General features: G+C 50.6%; 1 protein-coding gene across 5 annotated transcripts in view; it reads left to right on the top strand.

Moving 5' to 3' along the window:
- The window catches only part of EVC2 (EvC ciliary complex subunit 2), a 131,927-nt gene that overhangs the window by 64,613 nt on the left and 41,165 nt on the right, over positions 1-26,149 (top strand). For 4 of the 5 annotated variants that reach the window (XM_086705475.1, XM_086705478.1, XM_086705474.1 and 1 more), the window contains 5 exons: positions 5,707-6,031; positions 14,097-14,336; positions 16,517-16,692; positions 19,965-20,124; positions 23,671-24,125. In XM_086705475.1, the coding sequence (XP_086561601.1) occupies positions 5,707-6,031; positions 14,097-14,336; positions 16,517-16,692; positions 19,965-20,124; positions 23,671-24,125 (1,356 nt within the window). The remainder of the gene's footprint in view (positions 1-5,706; positions 6,032-14,096; positions 14,337-16,516; positions 16,693-19,964; positions 20,125-23,670; positions 24,126-26,149) is intronic. The other variant, XM_086705476.1, reaches the window with a different exon arrangement.

Here is a 26,149-nt window from a genome sequence, read left to right as displayed (position 1 = left end):
TGGCTCATGTACAGGTGCCCCCATCCAGATGTGATCTACCAATCAGGTGTCATTTGCCCCATAAGCCATGCTGCCTGGTAACATATTTCATGTTCTTCCTCTTGTGAGCTTCCCAGTAGAAGTTATCCAGAGCTCAGATTCTCAGGGATTTGGCAAAAGTTTGAGCATCCTTTTGTTTTCAGATACCAGAACAAAATAACAACAAAATAAGGAAACAAACAAAAAAAGAAAAACACGGACCCAATCTCATTTGTCACCATTGGAAGTTGCTATGACATCAGTTGTAATTAGCAAAGAATCAAACATTCATTCTGTCTACAGACTTTATGTCAGAACAACATTGTTCTGATGGAACAGAACAATCTATGGATTGTTTGAAGACTGTCAGCTTTATGAATGTGGAAGTGATAGAATTACAAAATGAACATTTTCCAGCCCCTAATGAAATCGTGGATCTAAGTTAACAGTTGCACTTGGATGCTAAAACGATTAGGTGAAGGTTGATAGACTTTATGATGCAGGGATCATGCTGGCACTTACTTGAACCTCCTGATCTCTCTTAGAACTTAGCCATCCTTTGACCTTATAGGAAGCATATGGTGCCACTTACAGGGTATTTTGGAAAACAAATTAAGTCTGATTCTAATCAAGATATGAGATGTAACTAGTACTTTACAGGAAATACAGAGGAGAGAGGAACAGTGACACCCCATGGAAAGAAGGTGGAGCATTCTGCAGGATGAATAATCTAGCTCCCCCAACAAACCAATGGCATAAAAGAGAAAAGGGAGGGCAGAAAAAAGTAGATTTAACTGACATTGTGGGGTTTTTTTGGTTCTTGGTTTTTTTTTTGTTTTTTTTTTGAGTTTATTTACTTTGAGAGAAAGAGAGAGAGAGAGAGGGAGGAGAGAACAAGCAGGGGAGGGGCAGAGAGAGAGAGAGAGAATCCCAGGCAGATGCTGCACTGTCAGTGGAGAGCTTGACGTGGGGCTCGAACTTAGGAACTGTGAGATCATGACCTGAGCTGAAATCAAGAATCAGACACTTAACTGACTGAGCCGCCAGGCGCCCCAAAAACTCTTTACATTGATAGTTACTGTGAGACTATTTTAGGTTTTGAATTTTTCAAGTAACCCAAATGTGCAACACTAGAAAAATGGTTAAAAATCATGGTACATCACAAAATGAACTATTTTGCAACCACTGTAAAGGAAACTTTTATGGCTTTAAAACAAAATTTTTTTTTTTAACATTTATTCATTTTTGAAAGACAGAGACAGAATGCGAGCTGGGGAGGGGCAGAGAGAGAGAGAGAGGGAGAGACAGAATCCGAAGCAGGCTGCAGGCTCTGAGCTGTCAGCACAGAGCCCAACTTGGGCCTCGAACCCATGAACTGTGAGATCTGACCTGAGCCGAAGTCAGACACTTAACCGACTGAGCCACCCAGGCGCCTCAAGCTTTTATGACTTTTAAACACCACTGGAAGTTTCCTGTTACAGTGCTAATTGAAAAAAAAAAAAAAAAAAAAAAAAAGGACAGAATTGTTTTTGCATCTATGTAAATGGTGTGCAAACATGGAGAAGTGTAGGCTTAGAGAAACAAACTAGAAGCAAATACAGCCAAATGCCTTCATTGGTTGTGTTGAAATATTGGTCTTACAGTAAAGGAAGTCCTTTTCTGTTTGTCTTTGTTATCCACACTCTTCATCATGAGCATTAATTTTTCTATGCATCCTTTTATAGCTATATAGAGGTATGATGAACATACTGTAAAATTCACCCGTATTAAGAGTATAATCTGACACATTCCTGTAAAGGATCGAGTCATGCGACCACCACCACAATCAAGTTCTAGAACCTGGGACCCTGTGATGCATCTCATTGATTTTTCTTGAGTAGACTTTATTTTTACAGCAGTTGTAGATTTACAGAAAAATTGAGAAGACAGTAAGGAGAGTTCCCCCCCTACACTGTACACAATCTCCCCTGTTGTCAGCAGGTTACATGGTTATGGCACACTTATTACAATCAATGAGCCAATGTCGGTCCGTTCTTCACCAAAGTCCGTACTTCATTCAGATTTTCCTAGATTGTCTTTTATTTTTCTTTTCAAATTTTTATTTAAGTTCTAGTTAGTTAGCCAACAGCGCAATATTGGTTTCAGGGGGGAGAATTCAGTGATTCATCACTTCCATACAATACCCAGTGCCCATCCCAACAAGTGCCCTCCTTAATACACATAATCCATTTAACCCATCAGCCCACTCACTTCCTCTCCATCCACCCTCAGTTTGTTCTCTGTCGTTAAGAGTCTCTTGTGGTTTATTTCCCACTCTTTCTCTTTTTTTCCCCCTTCCCATAGGTTTATCTGTTTTGTTTCTTAAATTCCACATAGGAGTGAAATCATATGATATTTGTCTTTCTCTGAGTTATTTCGCTTAGCATTATACACTCTAGCTCCATCCACGTCATTGCAAATGGCAAGGTTTCACTCTTTTTAATGGCTGAGTGATATTTCATTGTATATATATACCACATCTTTATCCACTCATCAGTAAGTGGAAATTTGGGCTCTCTCCATAGTTTGGCTGTTGTTGATAGTGCTTCTATAAACATTGGGGTGCGTGTACCCCTTTGAATCTGTATTTTTATTTTTATATCCTTTGGGTAAATACCTACTAGTGCAGTTGCCGGATCATGGGGTAGTTCTATTTTTAACATTTTGAGGAACCTCCACACTGTTTTCCACAGTGGCCGCACCAGTTTGCATTCCCACCGACAGTGCAAGAAGGTTCCCCTTTGCCTGCGTCCTCGCCAACATCTGTTGTTTCTTGTGTTGTGAATTTTAGCCATTCTGACAGGTGAGGTGGTATCTCATCATGGTTTTGATTTGTATTTCCTTGATGATGAACGATATTGAGCGTCTTTTTCATGTTTCTGTTGGTCATCTGGATGTCTTCTTTAGAAAAGTGTCTATTCGTGTCTTCTGCCCATTTCTTCACTGGATTATTTGGTTTTTGGGTGTTGAGTTTGATAAGTTCTTGATAGGTTTTGGATATTAACCCTTTGTGAGATATGTCATTTGCAAATATCTTCTCCCATTCCCATAGGTTGCCTTTAAGTTTTCTTGATTGTTTCCTTCACTGTGCAGAAGCTTTCTATTTTGATGAGGTCCCAGTAGTTCATTTTTACATTTGCTTTTCTTACCTCCAGAGACGTGTCTAGTAAGAAGTTGTTCTTGCTGAGGTTAAAGAGGTTGCTGCCTGTCTGTGTTCTCCTCTAGGATTTTGATGCTTTCTTGTCTCACATTGAGGCCTTTCATCCATTTTGAGTTTATTTTTGTGTATGGTGTAAGAAAGTGGTCCAGATTCATTCTTCTGCACGTTGTTGAAGTGACTGTCTTTTTTCCATTGGATGTTCTTTCCTGCTTCGTCAAAGATTAGTTGACCACATAGTTGTAGGCCCATTTCTGGGTTTTCTGTTCTGTACCATTGATGTATGTGTCTGTTTTTGTGCCAGTACCATACTGTCTTGATGATTACCGCTTTGTAATATAGCTTGAAGTCCTAAATCGTGATGCCTCCCACTTTGCTTTTCTTTTTCAGGATTGCTTTGACCATTCGGGGTCTTTTGTGGTTCTATACAAATTTTAGGATTGTTTGTTTTAGCTCTGTGAAAAATGCTGGTGGTGTTTTGGTAGGGATTGCATTAAATGTGTAGATTGTTTTGACTAGTGTAGACATTTTAACAATATTTGTTCTTCCAGTCCATGAGTATGGAATGTGTTTCCATTTCTTTGTGTCCTCTTCTATTTCTTTCCTCCGTGTTCTGTAGTTTTCAGAGTATAGACCTCTTACCTTTTTAGTTAGGTTTAATCCTAGATATCTTACTGTTTTTGGTGCAATTGCAAATGGGATCGATTCCTTGATTTTTTTTCTGCTGCTTCATTATTGGTGTATAGAAATGCAACAGATATCTGTACGTTGATTTTATATCCTGTGACTTTGCTGAATTCATGGATTAGTTCTGGCAGTTTTTTGGTGAAGTCTTTTGGGTTTTCTACATAGAGTATCACGTCATCTGCAAATAGTAGAAGTTCGGCTTCTTCCTTGTTGATTTCTTTTTGCTGTCTGATTGCTGAGGCTAAGACTTCCAGTACTGTGTTAAATAGTAATGCTGAGAGTGGACATCCTTGTGTTGTTCCTGACTTTAGAGGAAAGGCTCTCAGTTTTTACCCCGTTGAGGATGATACTAGCTGTGGGTCTTTTGTATATGGCCTTTAAGATGTTGAGGTTATGTTCCATCTATACCTACTTTGTTGAGGGTTTTCTTTTATCAACGATGGATGTTGTATCTTGTCAAATCCTTTTTCTGCATCTGTTGAGGGGATCATATGGTTCTTATCCTTTCTTTTATTCATAAAACGGTGCATCGTGTTGATTGATTTGCAAATATTGATTTGCTCTTGCAGCCCAGGAATAAATCCCACTTGATCATGGTGAATAATTCTTTTAATTTACTGTTGGATTCGATTGGCTGATAGTTTGTTGAGAGTTTTTGCATTCATGTTTATCAGGGATATTGACTAGTACTTCTCCTTTTTAGTGGGGTCTTTATCTAGTGTTGGAATCAAGGTAATGCTGCCTTCTTACAATGAGTTTGTAAGTTTTCCATCCATTTGTAATTTTGGGGGGAACAATTTGAGATAAATAGGTATTAACTCTTCTTTAAATGTCTGATAGAATTCCCCAGGGAAGCTATCTGACCCAGGACTCTTGTTTGTTGGGAGATTTTTGATTACAGGTTCAATTTCTTTGCTGGTTATGGGTCTGTTCAAATTTTCTATTTCTTCCTGTTTCGGTTTTGGTAACTTGTGAGTCTAGGAATTTATTATCCATGTCTTCCAAATTGCCCAGTTTGTTGGCAGGATCACCGCTAAGCCAGGCACGACCCCGGTGGTGTCGGACTTCTAAAGCTTCAGGTTTTGTGCTCTGCTGTTGCTAATACCCTGTGGTAATCTCCGTAAGCAGGGTTCCCTCCCCACCACCCCCAAAACCCGCAGTTCTTATCTCCCCCAAATCAACCCTCTGCAGCTCCTACTTTCCACGATTCTACTTGTAGACTTGCAGTTTTGTTCTCTTAGTCCTCAGATTGATTTCTTGCGTGCTCAGAATGATTTGATACTTACCCAGCTGTGTTTGAGGGACGAGGCAAGCTTAGGGTCCCCCTGCTCCTCTGCCGTCCTAACTTCTCCCTAGTTTTTCTAATGTCCTTTTTCTGTTCCAGGATCCCATCCCGGGCACCGTATTACATTTAGTTGTTATTTCCACAAGATGACTTTTAATCAGAACAAAGTAAAATCGGCTTTATTTTAAAATCCTCCGGATATATTAACTGTCCATTTTTCCCTTGGCCTCCTCGTTGTTGTTGAAGCGTTACTTGTTGACAAAGACCAGGCCTTATATTAGTTGTATTCCTTGTAGTTTCCAGCCTGGCACCCTGCAAACTGACTACTGAAGAATCTGCTAATTTGGTCTCTGGCTGACAGTAACAGGCTGGAGCAGGAGGGAGGGAGGAAGAGGAGGAGGAAAAAGGGAAAAAGAAAGGCGTTACCTACAAATCGTTCAAAACTTCAGAGCTCTGAGGGACCTTCGGTGTCTGCTGTGACTTCACGGAGTGGACTGCTCTTGGCTTTTGTGTCCCCCAGGTTGGAGATTGCAACCCTGAATCGGGCCGACTCAGCCCTGGAGGCTTGTCGAACCCAAATCAGCAGAGATATCATCGCCCTTCTGCTGAAGAATCTGACCAGCGCTGGCCACCTCTCCCCCCAAGTAGAGAGGAGGATGGGCTCCGTTTTCAAAACGCAGTTTCTGTTGCTGGAGAAAGAAATACAGGAGGAGTATGATCGGAAGATGGTGGCATTGACAGCTGAATGTGACCTGGAAACGAGAAAGAAGACAGAGAACCAGTACCAGAGGGAGATGGCGGCAATGGAAGAAGCAGAAGAGTTGCTGAAACGTGTCAGTGAGAAGGTAAGGCAGCTTTGAAAGGAAGGCTTCACTCTCCTGTCTGCTTTCTCTCAGGGATTCATCATTTATCCATCCGTCTGCCCGTCCATCCGCCCATTCACTCATCACCAATCCATCTATCCATCCACCCACTCACCCCCCCATCCACCTGTCCATCCACTATCCATCCACCCATCCATCCATCTACCCAGCACCCTTCTATACATCCATCCACCCATCCATCCATCTACCCACCACCCTTCCATGCACCCATCCACCCACCCATTCACCCATCCACCCATCCATCCATCCTTTCACCCACTCACCACCCTTCCATCCACCTGTCCATCTATACATCATCCATCCATCCATCCATCCCTCTACCTACCATCCTTCTGTTCACCTCTCCATCCACCCACCCACCACCCTTTCATCCACTTGTCCATCCTTCCATCCATCCATCCATCCATCCATCCATCCATCCATCCAGAATTTATTTAGAAAGGGTTTATTGATCACTTACTGTCTCCATGCACTGGGCTAGGCAGTGAAGTACAGAGGAAAATGAGACATGGTTCTTGAGTTCAAGAAGTTCACAGTTCAATGAACGATCTTCACGTTTAGAAGGTGTGACCTCATTCAACTATTTGAGAATAGAGATGTGTTCACAGTGCTGTGGGAGGTCATGGGGAGAGTAGAAAGCATGCATCCACGGAGAGCGTGGCCCAGGGAGGTGGTGACGTCAGCGTGTGTGGGTGTCCGTCTGGGCTGCGTGGTGCTAGATGGCGGAGCCCTCCAGCACCAGCTCCATTGTCAGACAGACCTGGACTCCCTTTGCAGTATATTGCGGTTCAGTTCCTGGGGGCCTGGATGAGCCTGCCTGGCCGTGAGCCAGGGCTGAGGGCGCCCCCTCTCAGGGTGACTGGGAGAGGCGATGCAGGAAAAGTAGCCAAGAGGTGTTGGCTGCCCCAGGCTCAGTGCACAGTGCTCAGCTCTGAGAGTTCTGACCCTCGGCCTTCCCAGGGCTGGCTTCTGTTGACCAGAGATCGGTTCTCATTTCTCTAAGAAACCTGTCAGTTTCTGTTTTGAGAGGAATCATACTAGAGCTCTTCACTGAGTGCATCCAGTCAAGCCTAATACCTGCCTTCCTCTGTGAAAGAGGCTCAGTCCCTGGGACTTGAGCCCCCATTTCCTGGTCTAGAAATCGATCATCCTCAGGAGATCTAACGCCTATTTAGGAAGGAACAGGCTTCTGAACTGCTAACTCCTGTTCCCCAGCCTGCCGGCCACGCCCAGATTCCCCTGGACGTGGACCAACAGGGCCCACAGCTTGTGGCCCTCCAGTGGTCATCTGTTGTCAGCCTGCAAGCTGGGTGGTGATGAAAAGAGGCGAGATTCATGCCTTGCCCCCGGGGTCCCCCTCCCCTTAACGTGCATCTCGTTTTAGGGTGATGCTCTTTTTCTGCTCGGCTCCTCTATGAACTTCCTGTGACTGCTGTAACAAATTACCACAGATTTAGTAGCTTAAAGCAAGGTATTTTCATTCTTTGACAATTCTGGGGGCCACAAGTCCTAAATCAAGGTGTCAGCCGTGCATACGCTTCAGAAGTCTCTAGGGGAAGGTCCTTTCTTGTCCCTCCCAGCTTCTGGTGGCTCCAGGCACTCCTTGGCTGGTGGCCATATCACTCCAGTCTTGACTTCTGTCTTCACATGCGCTCTTTTAGCCCGGGATGTCATCTCTTCTGTCTCTTGTAAGGGCACTTGTCTTTGGAGTTAGGGCTCACCCAAACAGCCCAGGATGGTCCCATGAGATCCTTAACTTAATTACATCTGCAAAGATCTTCATTCTGAATAGAGTTACATTCACAGGTTCTGGGTTAGGATGTGGTTTTGTGTCTGGCAGGGGTTGGGGGCACTCCTCAGCCACCAGCTTCCCGCCGGCTGACCCCGCTCTCTGACCTCCCTCCATGACTGTGCTGGTCAACACCAAGTTTCTCTAAGCCACGTGCTTCTGAAGACGGTGCTGAGCTCACAGAGCAGTGATTTGACCCCTAAACCATCGCACAGCTCCTCTTTCTCTTCTCTCCTAAATTTGTTATCATTTTTGTTCCTATGAAAATAATACACGTTCTAGGAAAGAGGCTTGGAAAGTACTAGAAAATAGGAGACAGCAAACTAGACCCATGAGCCCAGCCTGTTTTTGTCTGGCCCGTGGGTTGAGAATGTGTTTTTACATTTTTATATTTTTTTTAATTTTTTAACATTTATTTATTTTTTGAGAGACAGAGCATAAGCAGGGGAGGGGCAGAGAGAGAGGGAGACACAGAATCGGAAGCAGGCTCCAGGCTCCGAGCTGTCAGCACAGAGCCTGACATGGGGCTCGAACTCATGAACCACGAGATCGTGACCTGAGCTGAAGTCGGTCGCTCAACCGACTGAGCCCCCCGGGAGCCCCTGTTTTTACATTTTTTAAATTAATTAATTTATTTATTTTTTTTAACGTTTATTTATTTTTGGGACAGAGAGAGACAGAGCATGAACGGGGGAGGGGCAGAGTTTTTTTTTGTTTTCATTTTTAATTTTTTTTTTTTGTTTTTACATTTTTAAAGGATTGTGAAAAATAAAAGCGAAGCAAGAAAAAAAAAAGTAGAAGGATAGGATGTGTGACGGCAAACCTTAAAAGATTTATCTGGCCCTTTACAGAAAAGTTTGCCAACTCCAGCTCCAAAGCATAAAAAGAGAAACCTTGAAAAAAAAAAAGTGGCACCCCCTTTGCCATCCAAGGTAGACATTCATTCAGTCTGTTTTTTTTGAGTTCCTACTGTTGCCTGACCCCAGAGATTTCAACATCCATTTTGGTCTTTTGCTTTCTATATGTATGTTTGTTCATTTATTTTGAGAGGGAGAGCAAGTGCATCAGCAGGGGAGGGGCAGAGGGACAGGGAAAGAGAGAATCCCAAGCGGGCTCCGTGCTGTCAGTGCAGAGCCCGACGCGGGGCTCGATCGAACTCACGAACTGTTGAGATCGTGACCTGAGGTGAAACCGACGGTCAGACGCTTAACCGACTGAGCCACCCAGGCACCGTCTTTATTTTTTTTTTAACAAAGTACAGTTTAGGCAGTTCATAAAATTGTGTATCTTGCTTGTTCCCGCTTAATATCACGGTGTAAATGTTTTCTGATCTTATTAGACGCTCCCACACTTCGCGCTCGCCACATGCAGGTGTGGTTCTAAGCACGGCACGCAGACCTTCTCGTCACATCTTCACACCCCCTGAGTGAGGTGGGAATTGATAGGATCCCACTTTTACAGCTGAGGAAATGGATTTGGAGAAGGTCACCTGCCCGAGGACACGTGGGTGGGGCCAAGACGCAGAGCCGCCAGGCAGCGAGCGCCAACCCCGCACCTCCCTGCAGCCATGGTGCGTTGGCACGCCATACCCCCCTGCTGCCCTGTGCCAGGCTAACCCATCCTGCTGCCTCCTATCTTTAGCTCCCAGAAGGCTGCCTACAACAGTGTGGTTGTAAGTGTTGCCTCACTATTGACGCAGGTAGTTGGGGTCCTGAGGAGGGATGGCGGGACAAGCGTGTTCCTGCCTGGCCTCACTCCCCAATCTGCTGGCCCGCAGCAGGAGGCTGCCATCGCTCTGGGTCCTTTGGGTCACCCTGTTCAGAAACCGGTCGCCTTGCTTGAGCCAGTTCGCTTCCAAAAATAGCATCTGAACTGCAAAAGTCTTCCCTTCCGGTCCGTGCAAGCCACTCCCTGTTAACAAAAACTACCAGTGACCCTGTAACTTACCTATATGTTTATCACAGTCATCTTTAAAGAAAATGTGTGAAAATATTTTGGGCATATTATTCCATTAAGAACTAGTTTTCTATTTAAAAAAATTTTTTCTTTAAATTTTTTTTTTCAACGTTTTTTATTTATTTTTGGGACAGAGAGAGACAGAGCATGAACGGGGGAGGGACACAGAGAGAGGGAGACACAGAATCGGAAACAGGCTCCAGGCTCTGAGCCATCAGCCCAGAGCCCGACGCGGGGCTCCAACTCACGGACCGCGAGATCGTGACCTGGCTGAAGTCGGACGCTTAACCGACTGCGCCACCCAGGCGCCCCTTAAAAAAATTTTTTAATGTTTATTTTTGTGAGAGAGAGAGATAGAGTGTGAGTGGGGGAGGGGCAGAGAGAGAGGGAGACACAGAATCGGAGGAAGCAGGCTCCGGGCTCCCAGCCATCAGCACAGAGCCCGATGTGGGGCTCGAACTCACGGACTGCGAGATCATGACCCGAGCCGAAGTCGGACGCTCAACCGACTGAGCCACCCGGGCGCCTCACAAATCCAGACTTCCAGCTTCTTTTAAAAAATGGGGGGATGTGCCGCGGTGCGTCCGTGTTCTTGCAGAGCCCCCGTTGGTGGGCTGAGCAGTGGGTGGCCCGTAGGCAGGGCTTCTCTCCATTGTGTCCACTCTCCACCACCCCTTAGTGCCCCTCATACCAGGACACCTCACTCGCTTCTATATGCTCACCTGCTCGACAGGCCCTTGGTGGGGGGCTCCCCTGCTTTATAGCATAGCCTTCTCATCTGTGCCCCAGGAGGACTGAGCTCGGTCAGGGGGTGAACACATTTCTGCAGGTCTCTGGACCCTGAACGCAGGAGGGCAGCGTAGATGGAAGCGAGGGGGGCTCTCATCAAAATTTGTTTTAGTGGGCGCCCGGGTGATGCATTCGGTTAAGTGACCGACTTCAGCTCAGGTCCTGACCTCACAGCTGGTGAGTTCGAGCCCCGCGTCGGGCTCTCTGCTGACAGCTCGGAGCCTGGAGCCTGCTTTGGATTCTGTGCCTCCCTCTCTCCCTGCCCCTCCCCTGCTCGCTCGCTCGCTGTCTCTCTCAGAAGTAAACATTAAAAATTCTTAATTGGTTTTAGGGAATGCTTCACTACGACACGAGCATATCATTGCTTCGTGCCTTATTCTTCAGAAATGTAATTCTGAACAAGGACAGATAACTTTATTTTAGGATTTCCGTGCATGCGCGTGCGCTCTACATACATCCTGACTGCGAGAAGCCATGGGGATTTCACCCGATGTTTCGCTCCTGTTAATTAAAATAAATTGAGGTGTGCGGCTTGAATTTCATACTGTCAGGAAAAGAAGGTCACTTTGATGAGTGAATCAGCCTAACTGGGCACCAGCTCCTGTCTCAGCAGCAGATCGTCCTGTGGTGCCCACACCCCCCTGACTGTGGGTGAGCTGCATTCTCTTAATTCAGATGAAAGCTGTGAATAACCACTTCTGCCCAGAAGAGTGGCTCACAGAAGTCTGATCCGATCCTTTTTGTACAATCATCTTTTTTTTTAATGTTTTTATTTATTTTTGAGACCGAGAGAGACAGAGCATGAGTGGGGGAGGGGCAGAGAGAGAGAGGGAGACACAGAATCCGAAGCAGGCTCCAGGCTCCGAGTGGCCAGCACAGAGCCCGACGTGAGGCTCGAACCCACGAACCGTGAGATCATGACCTGAGCTGAAGTCAGACACTTAGCCAACTAAGCCACCCAGGTGCCCCTGTACGATCAGCTTTTAAAACAAGACCGTGTGTTTTCTGGTGGCCGAGGCAAACCGTTGATACGGGGGTGGTCCCTGGAGATGTGGCCGGGAGGACGCATGTGGAGGTCCGTGACCTCGGGAGGCTGTGGCTGCTGCTCTTCACAGATGTGGGGTGTCGTTGCACCCCAAGGGCAGGGATTGTCCTGGGTGGGCTGCTGGGCTTTTGGGGGGCCCTCTGTAAATAACACTCTTCTATCTGAGCCGGAATCTGAGCAAATTCAAACGTAAGGAGCAAGAACTAGAAAGGCAGAAGCACATCTGTATCACCTTTATAGGCTTTTGTGAGTGATCGGAAACGCAGGCGGTAGGTCTGGGCGCCTGGCCACATGGGTCACTGAGAACACAGAGCATTGGCGGGCGTACAGTGGTTCCTGCTTAGCCGGAGGGGCTACATACAGCCCTCTCCCTCTGTCCCCATCCCCCTTCTGCCTCCCCTGCGTCTCCATTTAGCCTACACAGCCACCACCCAACCCCTCATGCCACCTGAGGCCACAGTCTCTTGACCTTGACCCCTGGAATGGCTGTGCTCTCTGCCTCACGGACACGGGCACCTTCCCCTGACTTTGCTCCAACGTCTATGGCTGCAGAACACAGAGCCCGAAGATTCTGGTTTCACCTCCTCTCCTCTCCTGGCACGGGTAGGAGCTGGGGAGAGACCCTCAGCTTCCCAGAGCTTGTGTGACTTCACCTGTGAAGTGGACTGTGTTCATTTTCTGTCCCAAATCGCCACACGTCTAGCAACTTCACATCACACCCACTGACCATTGTTTCTGCGTCCGGGAGTCTGGGCACAGTTTAGCTGAGTTCTCTGCAGGGTCTCAGAGGCCTGCCGTCTGGGCCTCAGCTGGGCTGCCTTCTCTGGAGCTTGGGGCCCTGGTCCCAGCTGTTCGGTCGTGCACAGAATTCACCTTCTTGCAGTGTGGACTCGGGCCCTCAGCTCCTGTAGGTTTCCCTTCTCCACGTACTGTTCTTCTTAAGAGGCTGCTCCCTTCTCCAAGGCCAGCAGAAGAGCGTCTCTCTGTTCAGGAAGGCCCAGCGCATCTTTCCAGAATGCTCACCTCCTGTATTCGGGCCCACCCAGGATCCTTTCCCCCCCCCCCCCCACCCCGGTTAACTTCAAGTCAACTGATCAGGGACCTCCGTTACATCATCAAGACCCCGTTCACTTTTGCCACGTAATAACCAAGTCATAAGGCGACGGTCCTGTCAGGTTCAGAGTTCATGTCCACACTCAAGGGGGAGGGACCTATATGATGTGTATACCATGGGGCCAAGAAGCTGGGGACCATCTTAGAAGTCTGCTCCCCAGGGGGAATTAATTACACTCTCCTCCTGGGATGTGGGTCTTTTCTGGTAGTGGGATGTGAAGGCAGCAGGAACTCAGCGTAGGTGTGTCTTTTCCTTCCTTCCTTCCTTCCTTCCTTCCTTCCTTCCTTCCTTCCTTCCTTCCTTCCTTCCTTCCTTCCTTCCTTCCTTCATAATGACCACAAGGAATGCAGGTCTCCAGTGGCCATTTCTTAACTACTCTGCCTCCTTTTTTTACCCAAATCAGCTCAACTCTGGCCTGATTGCTGGTATTTTCCTCTTCAATTGAGTTAAGAATGAAAGATGATGGAAATAAGCCCGAGAGCCTAACAGCACAATCCATTAATGTTTCCATTCTGCAAGCTATTTTCGGGCAGTTTGATTTGCAGATTTCCATCCCTGTGAATTTTCTGCTTTGAGATTGTTCTAAAAAACATGAAGATAACGGTGAAGGACAGGTTGCAACAGTATTTCCCAGAGCTTAGCAGCCTTATCATTGCCAGCTTGGGACTTGTGTGTGTGTGTGTGTGTGTGTGTGTGTGTGTGTGTATGTGTGCGTGTGTGTTGCCATGTGAGTGTATAGGTGTTGTGTGTGCATGTATGGATCCGTGTGCACACATTCGTATGCACTCTGCATTGCAATATGCATGTGTGCATGTGCATACATGTATTCACTGTGTGTTGCTGTGTGTATATATACTTGCTGTGTGCACACGCATGTATGCCTATGCATGTGTGTGCACACGTATGCATGCATGTGCATGTGTGCACACGTGTGTGCACTGTGTTGCTGTGTGCATGCTGTATATGTGTGCACATGTGTGTATGCATTGTGCATTGCCGTGTGCATATATGCATGTGTATGTGTGTGCATGCATGCTTGTGCACTAAGTATTGTGTGTATGTATATTTGCTGTGCACATGTGCATATATGCACGTGCACTTTGGTCTTGTGCACTGTGTGTTGCTGCGTGCATGTGTTCGGCGTGTGCATGTGGGTGGCTGGACGCACGTGTGTGCGTGTATGCATTTGAACGTCCGTATATGCACCGTGTTGCTGTGTGCACGTGTGTGTGTGTGTGTGTGTGTGTGTGTGTGCACTTGGATGTGGCACGGGCGTGCCCGGGCATGCCTGTTTGATGAGTAATCTCTCACGTTGGGCCTCCCTTTCCCGCAGTGGGCTGTGGAGTGCAACGGCCTCCTGCGGACCCTGCACGGCCTGGAGCAGGAGCACCTCAGGAGGTCCCTGGCTCTGCAGCAAGAGGAAGACTTTGCCAAGGCGCACAGGCAGCTGGCCATTTTCCAAAGAAACGAACTGCACAATATCTTCTTTACCCAGATACAAAGTGCCGTTTTCCAAGGGGAACTGAAGCCAGAGGCGGCGAAAAGGCTGCTGCAGGATTACTCCGAAATACAGGTGAGGCCTCACATCGGCTCGCGGTGAGGGAAGAGTGACTTCCCCGCCCCGTCTCTCGGGGGTTTCTCCTCTGCCGGAGTGAGTCCCGTCTCTTCCTTTCTCTTCCTTTCGGTTGCGTACAGTGAACTGACCGCCTTTTCCTTCCACCCCTTGACGTGTGCGTGAGTTGCCAGTAAACCGGGCAGTCGGTGGCTTGAAGCCCAGGCCGGGGACGCCGGCTGACTCGGATTCGAATTCCTGTCCCACCAGCCATCAGCTCTGCGAATTGAGGCAAATTGCCTGACTCCCCCGATCCCATTCCCTCAGCCTGCAGAATGGGGGTAATAGAGCGGATTCATGGAAGAGCCTGTGCCTGGCACGTTATACCCTTAATATACATACAGCAGTTAAAAATCTATAAATACACGTGTGCATGCACGTGCGCGTGCATCCACGTGTACCTGGGGTTTACTCTCTGTGAATACTCCTGGGTGAATCCGTGTGTTTGCGTGTGAGCCTCGGTGTGAATGTTACTAATCCCGATGGAATAAAGTCCCGAACATCAATGGGAATAGCCGATCTGAGACGGTCACCACCGCTGCTGAGGCATTTCTGTGGCCCGCACGGGATATTTTGCACGCGCGTTTACACCCGCAGAGTGAAACCACCGGCTTGCAGCCATGCGAGCAGATTTCTGGTCCCGGCACAGGCCCGGCGAGGGAGGGCTGTGAGGAGCAGGGCCGTGCCAGAGGAGACCAAGTGACCGTCCCCAAAAGGCTCCCGAAAGTGGGTTTTCCAGGGTGAGAGGGCCCCCGTCAGGAGGCACCACGCGTGAGGAGAACAAGCCAGCCTCTCCGGGTTGTTCCCACTCAGACTTCAGCGGGACTAGATACAGGAAGGATTCTGTTGTCTTCCTGGTTAGGCCTTCAGACCCCGTGGCATCCCTTAAGCACTGACCAGTTATGGAGTCATCTTTCTCCTCATGGCGGGCGGTGGCTGACTGTCAACACGTGGGCATTCAAGCTAGAACGAATGCGTGATTGTTAGCAGTAATGGGGTCAGGAAGGTGACTTCCATGGGTGATAATTGTCCCACAGCACAGGCATCTGTGCTGCAAGGCGCTTTTCCTTCCGAAACTGGCTCGAGTCAGTGGTTCGCACGGACCCGATTTTGTGGAGGGCAGGAATATTGCCTCAGTGTTCCCGGTAGATCGATTCTGCTGCTGGTGAGTCAGGAACGTGCTGGTGTTCGGCCGTATCAGGCCGACCGTTCTGCTTTTCCGTCTGGACGGTGCAGGTTCCCAGGTGTCGGGAACTGGAGACATCGCAGCTTTAGGGGGAGAGGAGACTGGCCGTGGTATCATATGTATCTTGTAGAACAAAGCGTTGATCTCTCTGGCGACCCCCTGCAGGGACTATATTTCCACGGCTGGGGAAAGACAACAGAGCCACTCAGTGGGATAGCACAGCTTAAGCCAATGTTTTGATTACCGCTGGTCCAATGACTGCCCATCTACTACTGTGCCACTGGTTAAAGCGGCATTTGATAGCAGCCTGAATTTAGAGCACAGGTCCTGGAATTAGATCACTGAGTTCAAATCCCTGCCCAGCCATTGGCCAGCAGTTTGCTGTGGACCCCGTTTCCTCCTCTGTGACGTGGGAACAATTGTTCTCTCTCTCTAGATGAAGTTGGATAAGGCGAGGAACACTCTGGGCCCAGGACGGACCCAGAGAAGGTACCCAGGTATCTGATAACCTCATAACCCAGGTTATCATCAGCGTCTTATGTTTGGTTGCGCTTTGTCATCTTGTCTCCCGTCTCCTGCCGGAGTATGGAGGTTCGGGGGGTCAATTCAGGTGTCTGATTTACCCCCAGGATGTTCGTACCTGTGCCGGTGCTGTGTTTTGGGAACCGCATGGGTGAAGGCTGAGCCACTGAGCGAAATCCGCTTCCCCTTTCCTAGGGCAGGAAAGATGTTTCGACAACCCCCAGCTATCTGGGTCTAGAATGCACTCATTTCTTATTAGTATGTAATTTTCTTCTAAGCCCTTGTTAACGGCAAGGCGGTTGAAGGTGATCACCCCCATGCCCCTACCCCTGTGCATTTTCTTCAGAAAGGAAGTGGAATGCTTTACATGCCTAGAATGTTCTCTAAATGTTAATCAGGCATATTTTCTTGATTTTTTTTTTTTTCTAAACAGGAGAAATTGGAAGAGTTAATGGACTTTTTCCAGGCTAGTAAGAGATACCATCTAAGTAAAAGATTTGGCCACAGGGAGTACCTGGTCCAGAACATGCAGTCGTCAGAGACCCGTGTGCAAGGCCTTCTGAGCACCGCTGATGCTCAGCTGACCGTGTTCATCCAGAAGCATGAGAGGTGAGACCTGAGAGCCATCACAGATGACACACACAACGCCCTTGTCCCATCGTTCCTCATCAGGGATCGTCCACGCTGCTCGGTCAGCGAGTACACTGACTGCTCCTTACTTCGTAAGAAAGATTCTCCAGTTGGAAGAATCCTTTGCATTGTAGAATTTTAAAAACGTAAGTGATAGTTGAGACAGCCATACGACGAACCTTCCCTGTGCCCATCATACAATCTCCGTGATCAATCTTGATGTTGCTCCACATCCCCCCAGAGTTATTTTTTTCAGTGTTTATTTATTATTATTTTGAGAGACAGAGTGCGAGGGGCAGGTGGAGAGGCAGAGAGAGAGGGACACACAGAATCGGAAGCAGGCTCCAGGCTCCGAGCTGTCAGCACAGAGCCCGACGTGGAGCTCAAACCCACGGACCACAAGATCGTGACCTGAGCCAAAGTCGGACGCTCAATCGACCGAGCCACCCAGGCGCCCCTTCTCCAGAGTTGTTTTTTTTTTTTTTTTTTTTTAAATTTTTTTTTTCAACGTTTATTTATTTTTGGGACAGAGAGAGACAGAGCATGAACGGGGGAGGGGCAGAGAGAGAGGGAGACACAGCATCGGAAACAGGCTCCAGGCTCCGAGCCATCAGCCCAGAGCCCGACGCGGGGCTCGAACTCACGGACCGCGAGATCGTGACCTGGCTGAAGTCGGACGCTTAACCGACTGCGCCACCCAGGCGCCCCTCTCCAGAGTTATTTTAAAGCAAATCCCCAACATCTCGCTGCGAGATCAGTGGTGGAGGCTTAACATGGGCTGTGTGGTGGGAGAGCCCACTTCGCCTTGAACTTGGGAGTGAAGTCTGAACACACAGAGGCTTGGGGCACCTGGGTGGCTCAGTTGGTTGAGCGTCCCACTCTTAATTTCAGCTCAGGTTGTGATCCCGGGGTCATGGGATTGAACCCTGAGCCGGGCTCTGTGCTGGGTGTGGCGCCTACTTGGGATTCTCTCTCCCTCTCTCTCTGTTTCTCTCTCTGTCTCAGTCTCTCCCTCTGCCCCTCTACCCTACTCAGGTGCACATGTGCTCTCTCTCTCTCTTTCTAAAATAAATCAATACATACGCACACAGATGCTGGCCCTTGGATCACACGTGGTCTTTCTCTGCAGCTCCAGGGTACTGTGTGGTTGGTGAAAACGCACCTTCCTGCCAGGGCAGCCTCTGCTCTTCTGCATCCATCCTTCCTTCCTTCCTTCCTTCCTTCCTTCCTTCCTTCCTTCCTTCCTCCTTCCTTCCTTCCTTCTTCCTTCCTTCCTTCCTTCCTTCCTTCCTTCCTTCCTTCCCTCCTTCTTCCTTCCTTCTTCCTTCCTTCTTCCTTCCTTCCTCCCTTCCTTCCTTCCTTTCTTCTTCCTTCCTTCCTCCTTTCCTTCCTTCCTTCCTTCCTTCCTTCCTCCCTTCCTTCCTTCCTTTCTTCTTCCTTCCTTCCTCCTTTCCTTCCTTCCTTCCTTCCTTCCTCCTTCCTTCCTTCCTTCCTTCCTTCCTTCCTTCCCTCCCTCCCTCCCTCCCTCCCTCCCTCCTTCCTTCCTTCCTTCCTTCCTTCCTTCCTTCCTTCCTTCCTTCCTTCCTTCCTTCCTTCCTTCCTTTGAGGTACTTGATTGCAAACAACGACACTTACTCTTTCTGGTTATGAGAAGCTCTGAAATAAACAGAGGCCTGACTATAAAGCTGGCTTTCCAGGACAGTCTGTGGTTTTCTGAATTGATTCCGCCACCTTGGTAATTTTATTAGGGCTCTGCAGCTCTCCCGCCCTACCAAATGAGGATGCTATAAGGTGCAAATTATGCGAACACTCCCTACCCAAAGATGCTAATGAATTTGTCACTGCAGTTGCCTTGACACTCCTGATTAATTTTCACCCAAGTCAAAGAAACCGTTCCTTGCCTTGAACTAAAACACCGGACAGCTGGTCGTACTGATGTGAGCCACGACTAGGCAGGTGTGTCCTATCTCTGACTTTTAAATTCTATTTTAAGAAGTTGGCCCAGCCTTCTGTTTCTAAGGCATGTATCCACCGTGCATTCATTCATTCATTCATTCGCCTATTCACTCCTTCAAGAAGCTTCCATGGGTAAACTACCCTGTGGGAGCAGAGGGCCCAGCCCAGCGATGCAGGCCGACTGGGACTAGTAGTGGTAATCACAGCAACAGACTGCATCGGTCAGGATTCTGGAGAAGAACAACCAGTCAGATAGGTACGGGGAGTTGGCGCGCACAGTGACAGAGGCTGAGAAGCCCACCATCTGTCATCTGCAAGCCGGAGACTCAGCAAAGCGGGTGGCGGAGTTCAGTCTGAGTCCAGAGGCCTGAGAACCAGAGGGGATCCCAGCCTGGGAGCAGCAGAAGGTGAGGCGAGGAGTCCAGCTGAAGCAGTGAGACTGGAGAAAAGGGGGCAGATTCCTCCTTCCTCTGTCGTGTGTTCTGTTCGGTCCCCTGCTGGATTGGCTGGGGTCCCCCCACATGGAGGAGGGTGGGCGGTCTGCTTTACCCTCTAATGTCTCCTGGAAACCCCCTCCCAGACCCACTCAGACACAGCGCTTACTGTGGGTGCCCTGCGGCTACCCAGGTTAACGTGAAGAATTAACCCTTCACAGGGTATTTCCTACCTTTACTTCTTGGACTTCCGTTGGTTTTTTGTTTTGTTTTGTTTTTAATTTTTTGTTAATGTTTATTCTTGAGAGAGACAGAGTGTGAGCCAGGGGAGGGATAGAGAGAGGGGGAGACACAGAATCCAAAGCAGGCTCCAGGCTCCGCGCTGTCAGCACAGAGCCCGACGCGGGGCTCGAACTCACGAACCGCGGGATCATGACCTGAGCCGAAGTCAGACGCTTAACCTCCCGAGTCACCCAGGCGCCCCCGACTTGGACTTTCATCGTGACAATCCCATCACCAGGAACTCCTGACCAACCGTCTCCTCTTGGAAAACTGTGGTGGCCCCTTGAGCGCCACTGTTTCCCAGAACTCTTGCCCAGCCTTGGCCCAAACCGGCAGGTTTCTGAGGTTGAGCCTTCTGTGCACGTCTCTAGCGATGCTGACTTCACCCTTCCTGTATTTCGGGAACTTCCTGGCTGCCTGTTCCGCTTCTGCTCCTTCAGGGTGAATGAAGACTTTCTGTGATCAAACCAAACTCATGCAGAGATGACCGTCCAGCCACACCAACAGCTGGGCTGAGAGTGGGTTTGCAGCATGCCTCAGCCACCTCTCTCTCTCTCTCTCTCTCTCTCTCCCTCCTAGAGCAGGGTACCTGGACGAGGACCAGATGGAGGCCCTGTTGGAGCGCACCCAGACGGAAGTCTTTTCCATCAAACAGAAGCTGGACAATGACTTGAAGCAGGAGAAGAAGAAGCTGCACCAGAAATTAATCCTTAAGAGAAGGCGAGAGATACTGCAGAAGGTATGTAAGGACTCGCGCCCTTGACGCTTTGTGTGACCTTCCCGAGCCCTCGCAGGGCGCCAGGCACCCAGAGTGCGACCGAGGATCTCCCAGAGCCACGTGCCGTGCCTGGCAGAGACTCACTAGAACGCAGTGTCCGGAAGGTCCTGCAGGTGCCGTCCAGCCTGGGCAGAGCAGAGAGTCCTGCTGTGTTGGTCCCGCCCACCGGGGCCGGGGGTGAGGGCAGGGGAAGTGAAGAGTGAGCGATGGGTACCCTCGCGCTCACTGAGGGCTTGCTCAGCCCTGTGCTAAGTTTGCTGCAGGAGATGTCTCACTGAGTCCCTACATTAACCCTGTGAGGTCAGTACTAGCGTTTGCTCCTTTTGTTTTCGTGTTAGTTTTATTTTTTTACAGTTGTTTTAATGTTTATTTTTGAGAGAGAGAGAGAGAGACAGAGTGAGAATGGGGGAGGAGCACAGAGAGAGGGCGACACAGAATCCGAAGCAGGCTCCAGGCTCCGAGCTGCCAGCACAGAGCCCAACGCGGGGCTCGAACCCATGAACTGAGATCGTGACCTGAGCCAAAGTCGGACGCTCAACTCACTGGGCCACCCAGGCGCCCCTGGTTTTGCTTTTTTAATGAGAACACTGAAGGTGAGAAAGCCTAAGTGTGGCAGCTCGAGCTGACCGGGGGCTTGTGAAGGACTGACACTCATACCTCGCGGCTCCAGAGGCTGAAAGCCTGAGCTCAGGGTGGGGCTCGAACTCGCGAGGACCCTGGTGTGGGCTGTGGACGGCCGACTCTTCGCTGGGTCTGCCCACGGTGGGAACCCTGTGGGGTCTCCTTTGTGAGGGCACGACTCCGTCCACGAGGGCTCCACCCTCATGATCCCGGCACCTCCCAAAGGCCCCGCCTCCAAAGGCCGTCACATCAGGTGTTAGGTTTGAACACATCAGTGCCCGAAGGGATGCGCACGTTCGGGTCATAGCGCTCAGTGGTGTGGCCACGGCGAGATACCCAGTAAGTGGCAGACATGGGGCTGAACCGAGGCCCGTGTGACTTAGGGCCTACGCTTTATCCTCATCACTAACCTCCTCTGCTCTTTGCCCACCTTGGGAGAGGCGAGACCCACAGGCAGATGTGAAAATGCCTCCCGACGGGCTCACCTCACCCGTACACTGAGTCCGGAAGCACCAATGTGCTCGATGCGCAGGAGGCCGGGATGGACGCTGGAGGTGGTGGGTGGGCGTCGTGTTCAAAGGGAGGCGAGAGTGCACTCTGCTGTGACCAGCTAGACTGGGTGAGGGCAGGGGGTGGAGGGGACTCCCCGGGGAGGGGCCCTTGCACCAGGCCGACGGGGAGCCCTGAAGGGTTTTCAGACAGAGAGGGACATAATTGGATGTAGGATTTAGGAAGCCCACCTAGGAGCACCCTGTGGGGGAGAGATGGTGGAGCCTGGAGGGACGGACCCACGAGAGGCTTGGGCAGGTGGGAGCTGACCGGGGCCTACACAGTGTCCCCGAGCACGGCGGGTGGGGACAGATTCAGAGCATTTCTGGGGCATACGGGGTGACACCTAGTATCCTCTGGTCCCGTTCTGGAGGGAGGGAAGGGGTTGCAGACCAACTTCCTAATTTGATCACTGGAAACCCTGCTTTTCATGATCAAGTTTTGGCCCCAACGTCAAGCGCTGATTTTCGCCTTGACCGCTCAACTCCACCCCATCCTTGACCGTTGCCTCATCCGTCTCCACTGGCTCGAGGATGAAATCAGTGGGGCCCAAGGCCACCTTTCTCTGATGGTCTGGCCTGATTTCGGGTTAGGATCCAGAAGGGTGGACGGGCTCCAGGGACTCCAGCAGGCCTCCGTGAATATTGTTTCTGGACCGTCCCGTGTCCTCACAGAACAGAACAGAGACTGTCTGCAGGTGCTGTGATAAGTCCCAGCAGGACGGACATCTTTCTGTTTGTCCGCTCGCCCTCCACCACAGGGCCCTCACCCCTCCCGCTCTCTCCCCAGGGATGTGCTTTTGCCACATTTTTTTTTTTTTGGTTTTTAATTTCTTTTTAATGTTTTTATTTATTTTCGAGACAGAGAGAGAGAGACAGAGCATGAGTGGGGGAGGGGCAGAGAGAGAGGGAGACACAGAATCTGAAGCAGACTCTAGCTTCTTAGTTGTCAGTCCAGAGCCCGACACAGGGCCTGAACCCACGGACCCTGAGATCGTGACCTGAGCCGAAGTCGGACGCTCAACCGACTGAGCCACCCAACATCTTTCTTTTTTTTAAGTTTATTTATTTTGAGAGAGACAGAGACAGTGCGAGTAGGAGAGGGGCAGAGACAGAGAGACAGAGAGAATCCCAAGCAGGCTCCTGCCATCAGCACAGAGCGTGACGTGGGGCTCAATCCCACGAACTGTGAGATGATGGCCTGATCTGAAATCGAGAGTCAGACGCTTAACCGACCAAGCCACCCGGGCACCCCTTCTCTCCTCACATCTTAACCCGACCGAAGTGTGCCCTCTTCCCTCGGGTCCCACTCGGATCTCTTGCCTTGAAGGCCTCCCCTGACCTCCTCACGTAAGTTGTCTGTCCTGGATCTCAGGGTGTTTTTTTTCCCGTTACCCCATCCGGAGCTTGGGTTCCCGTGTGCCTGGGGCATGGTGAGGGTAATAGACACTTCCTGTCGTGAGCTCTGCAGTAGGCACTCCTCTGAGTCCTACACACGGTGAAGCAACTCACTGAATCCTCACAAATGCTGTGGGAGATACATCCTGCTCTTGCCCCCATTTCGCAGATGAGGATATTGGAGGCACAGAGAGGACTAGACGTTCTCTTTGGGTCACTCCTCTTGGCCATGGAGGTGCCAGGATGGGAACCCAGGTGGTCTGCCTCGTGGGCTTTACCTACTCAATAATAAGCCTTGGGGCTCATTCGATGAAGCGTCCGACTTCGGCTCAGGTCATCAGCTCACAGCTCATGGGTTCGAGCCCCGCGTCAGGCTCTGTGCTGACAGCTCGGCCTGGAGGCTGCTTCGGAGTCTATGTCTCCCTCTCTCTCTGCCCACCCCCCTGCTTGCTTTCTGTCTCTCAAAAAAAGAAACGTTAAAAATTAAAATTAAAAAATGATAATACAAGCCTCGAACAAATGAAGCTCTCACTATATTTTGGGTTACTCTCTTTTTAAAAATTTCGTTTAATGTTTATTTATTTTTGAGAGAGAGAGAGAGAGGGAGACTGAGCAGGAGTGGGGGAAGGGCAGAGAGAGGGAGACACAGAATCCGAAGCAGGCTCCAGGCTCCGAGCAGTCAGCACAGAGCCCCATGCGGGGCTTGAACCCACGAACCCTGAGATCGTGACCTGAGCCGAAGTCGGACGCTCAACCGACTGAGCCACGCGGGCGCCCCTAGTTTGGGTTCCTTTCTTGAGGCTAGTTTTCCAAGCGTGGTCGTCGGCAAAGGACCCGTCAGCGTCCTGTGCCTCCTGCAGCCGGTTTGCACGGGGGCCCCCAGGGGGCTGTGCGCACGGACCCTGCCCTCACTCAGCTCTCCTGCCTGAAACCCCCGCAGCACAAGGAGCAGCGGAAGGAGCTGCTGTCCGTCGGGGAGGCCCTGCGAGCCGCCGAGGACGCCGGCCAGTTCCTGGGCCGCTGGGGGAGCCTGCTGGTGGAGCACAGCGCCGCGCTGGAGGCGCTACAGGAGCGCCTGGACCAGGCCGCCCTGGAGGACCTCAGGGCCCTGACCCTGTCGCTGTCCGAGAAGGCCACCGAGGACCTGCGGCGGCTGCAGAGCTCGGGGGTGGCCCAGGAGCTGCTCAAGCACGGCGTGCCCTGGCTCTTCCTGCAGCAGATCCTGGAAGAGCACAGCCGGGAGCTGGCCGCCCGGGCCCGGCAGCTCGAGGCCGAGGAGAGGGACAGGGACCAGGAGGGCGTCCAGAGCGTGAGGCAGAGGCTGAAGGACGACGCCCCGGAGGCCTCCACGGAGGAGCAGGCGGAGCTGAGACGCTGGGAGCACCTGATCTTCGCGTGAGTGCCCTGCGAGCCCTCCCCCTCCTCCACCCCCCCGCGAGAGGGGTCCCGCCCGTGGTCGTGGGGACAGCGGGCACTGCATAGACGGGAGCGGGGACGGCAGTTCCTTAGTCACAAGGACCGGCGGCCCAGGGGACGGGGTCACCCAGGGCCGCAGCCGGGGCCAGCGAGAGGCAGGCTTTGTAGCAAGAAGAGGGTGAGGTTCCCATGGAGGGAGGTGACTGGTGGCGAACAGGACCCTCCCCTCTCTGCTCCCGGGAACAAGGCCCTTCGTCGGCCGACCTTCTTACCAAGGGGACCAGGCACAGCTCCTGCCCATGCAGGACATATCACATGTCGTTGCTCATTCGAGGCCATTCCGAGCCCGACCGGTTTCACCAGATGTCAACGACGTGCGATGTTGGCCCCTACTCTGAGGCCTTCCAGGTCTCACTGTCTCTTCACCCGGCCCCTCCCTTCAGTCATCGATTCGGTGACTTGGCTATTTGATTTCATTCTTAATTCGAGAACTGTGTAATGACATCCGCCTGTGAGTAGGACGTACTGGGCCACAGCTGGCCACCACTTCTCGTATAATAACTGGAAAACAGCAGATAAATGGCACACCTCCTGTTTTTAAAGACGCAGGGGTGCTGTGGAAGTGATGAGGACCAGCCCAAGTCGCCTGCCTCAGGGGCCAGAGCGCCACAGCCCTTCGCTTCCCGGCAGTGTTTGACAGCTGTCTGCACAGACGGAGATGTGGTGTGGCCCAAATGGGGCACCTTTTGTGGTGTCAGAGAGACCAGCAAAGCGTTTGACAGTTGTTGGGGGCTGGCCCATCAGATTGGAAAGAGAAGGAGCTCCAAACAAGGCCAGCGTGGGGCTTTAGAGAGGAGTGAAGTGTGGACCGCACAGACCAGAAAGCCTGGATTTAAATCCCACCAGCTGAGTGTAGGAAAGTCACCTAACCAACTTGAGCCTCATTTCTCTTGCCTTAAGCGACAATAGTAAATCACTTAGGGTGCTGTCCGCAGCACATGATACTATCTTATCAGCAAAAGGTGAAGAGAATATTTTATAAGAAGGAGTCAGCGGTAGATGTTTCTAGGCTTGATTCAGTGGCTCAGTGATTCTGTCAGGGAGCCAGTTCTCACCGTCTTTCTGCTCCACTGCCCTCCGTGGGCCTCCTTGGTCTTTGGGCTCATCCCCTCATGGTTTCAGGATGGCTGCTGCAGCTCCAGGTGTCACGCTCATTATCCCTTTTGAACATCTCAGGCATCAATCCTTCCGATACCACCGGTCACAAGCCCATGCCTAACCCACTCACCGGCAAGGAGAATGACACAGCCATGATTGTCGTAGACCAGAGGCAGTAAACGTTTGTTTAATGAACTAATGAACTTGACCGCGTTCCAATAAAAGTTTGTTAACAAAAACGGGCAGGGGGCTGGACTTGGTCCACAGGCCGTAGTTTGCCAGTCCCTGCCTTAGACCAGTTGCAGAAGCCCCACCCCGGGGCTGTGAGGGGTATGTAGAGTAGCCCCTCCAAACAAAAGCTGAGCTGACAAGGGGCAAGGTAGTGGCCCTGGGTTAGGTCGTCAACCACGTCTAACAAGATGCCACCTTCACGGCATCGATGAGGGAGTCCATGGGTTAATATATTTAAATCCTTTAACACAACCCTTGATCTGCAGGAAGCGGAAAATGAATAGTAGCTTTACCTCTAATATTCCTGTGCTGGAAGAGCTCAGATTATCAGGAGAGCAGACACAGAGAGAGGCGATCATTGACAGACGATGCCCAGGCAGGTAACCATACGGGGCACCCTGCAGGATCCAGATCTCTGCCAGGCTCCGAGGGAGGTATGCTCTGTGCGCCCACCACCGGCCTGGCACTGGGAGCCAGAGACGAGCGGGCGTGGGCCCCCGGTGCCTTGCGGCGAGGGGGCACGACCGGGGATGGGGCAGCTTGACAGAAGTCGTGGTCCTTATCTGGGGGTGAAACGGAGAGACCGGTGTGGCCGGTGTGAAGGAACAAAGTTA

This window comes from Puma concolor, chromosome B1, assembly GCF_028749965.1.
Source record: "Puma concolor isolate L17-30 chromosome B1, mPumCon1.1.hap2, whole genome shotgun sequence".
Classification (NCBI taxonomy): domain Eukaryota; kingdom Metazoa; phylum Chordata; class Mammalia; order Carnivora; family Felidae; genus Puma; species Puma concolor.
This window is presented reverse-complemented; position numbering and strand designations above follow the sequence as displayed.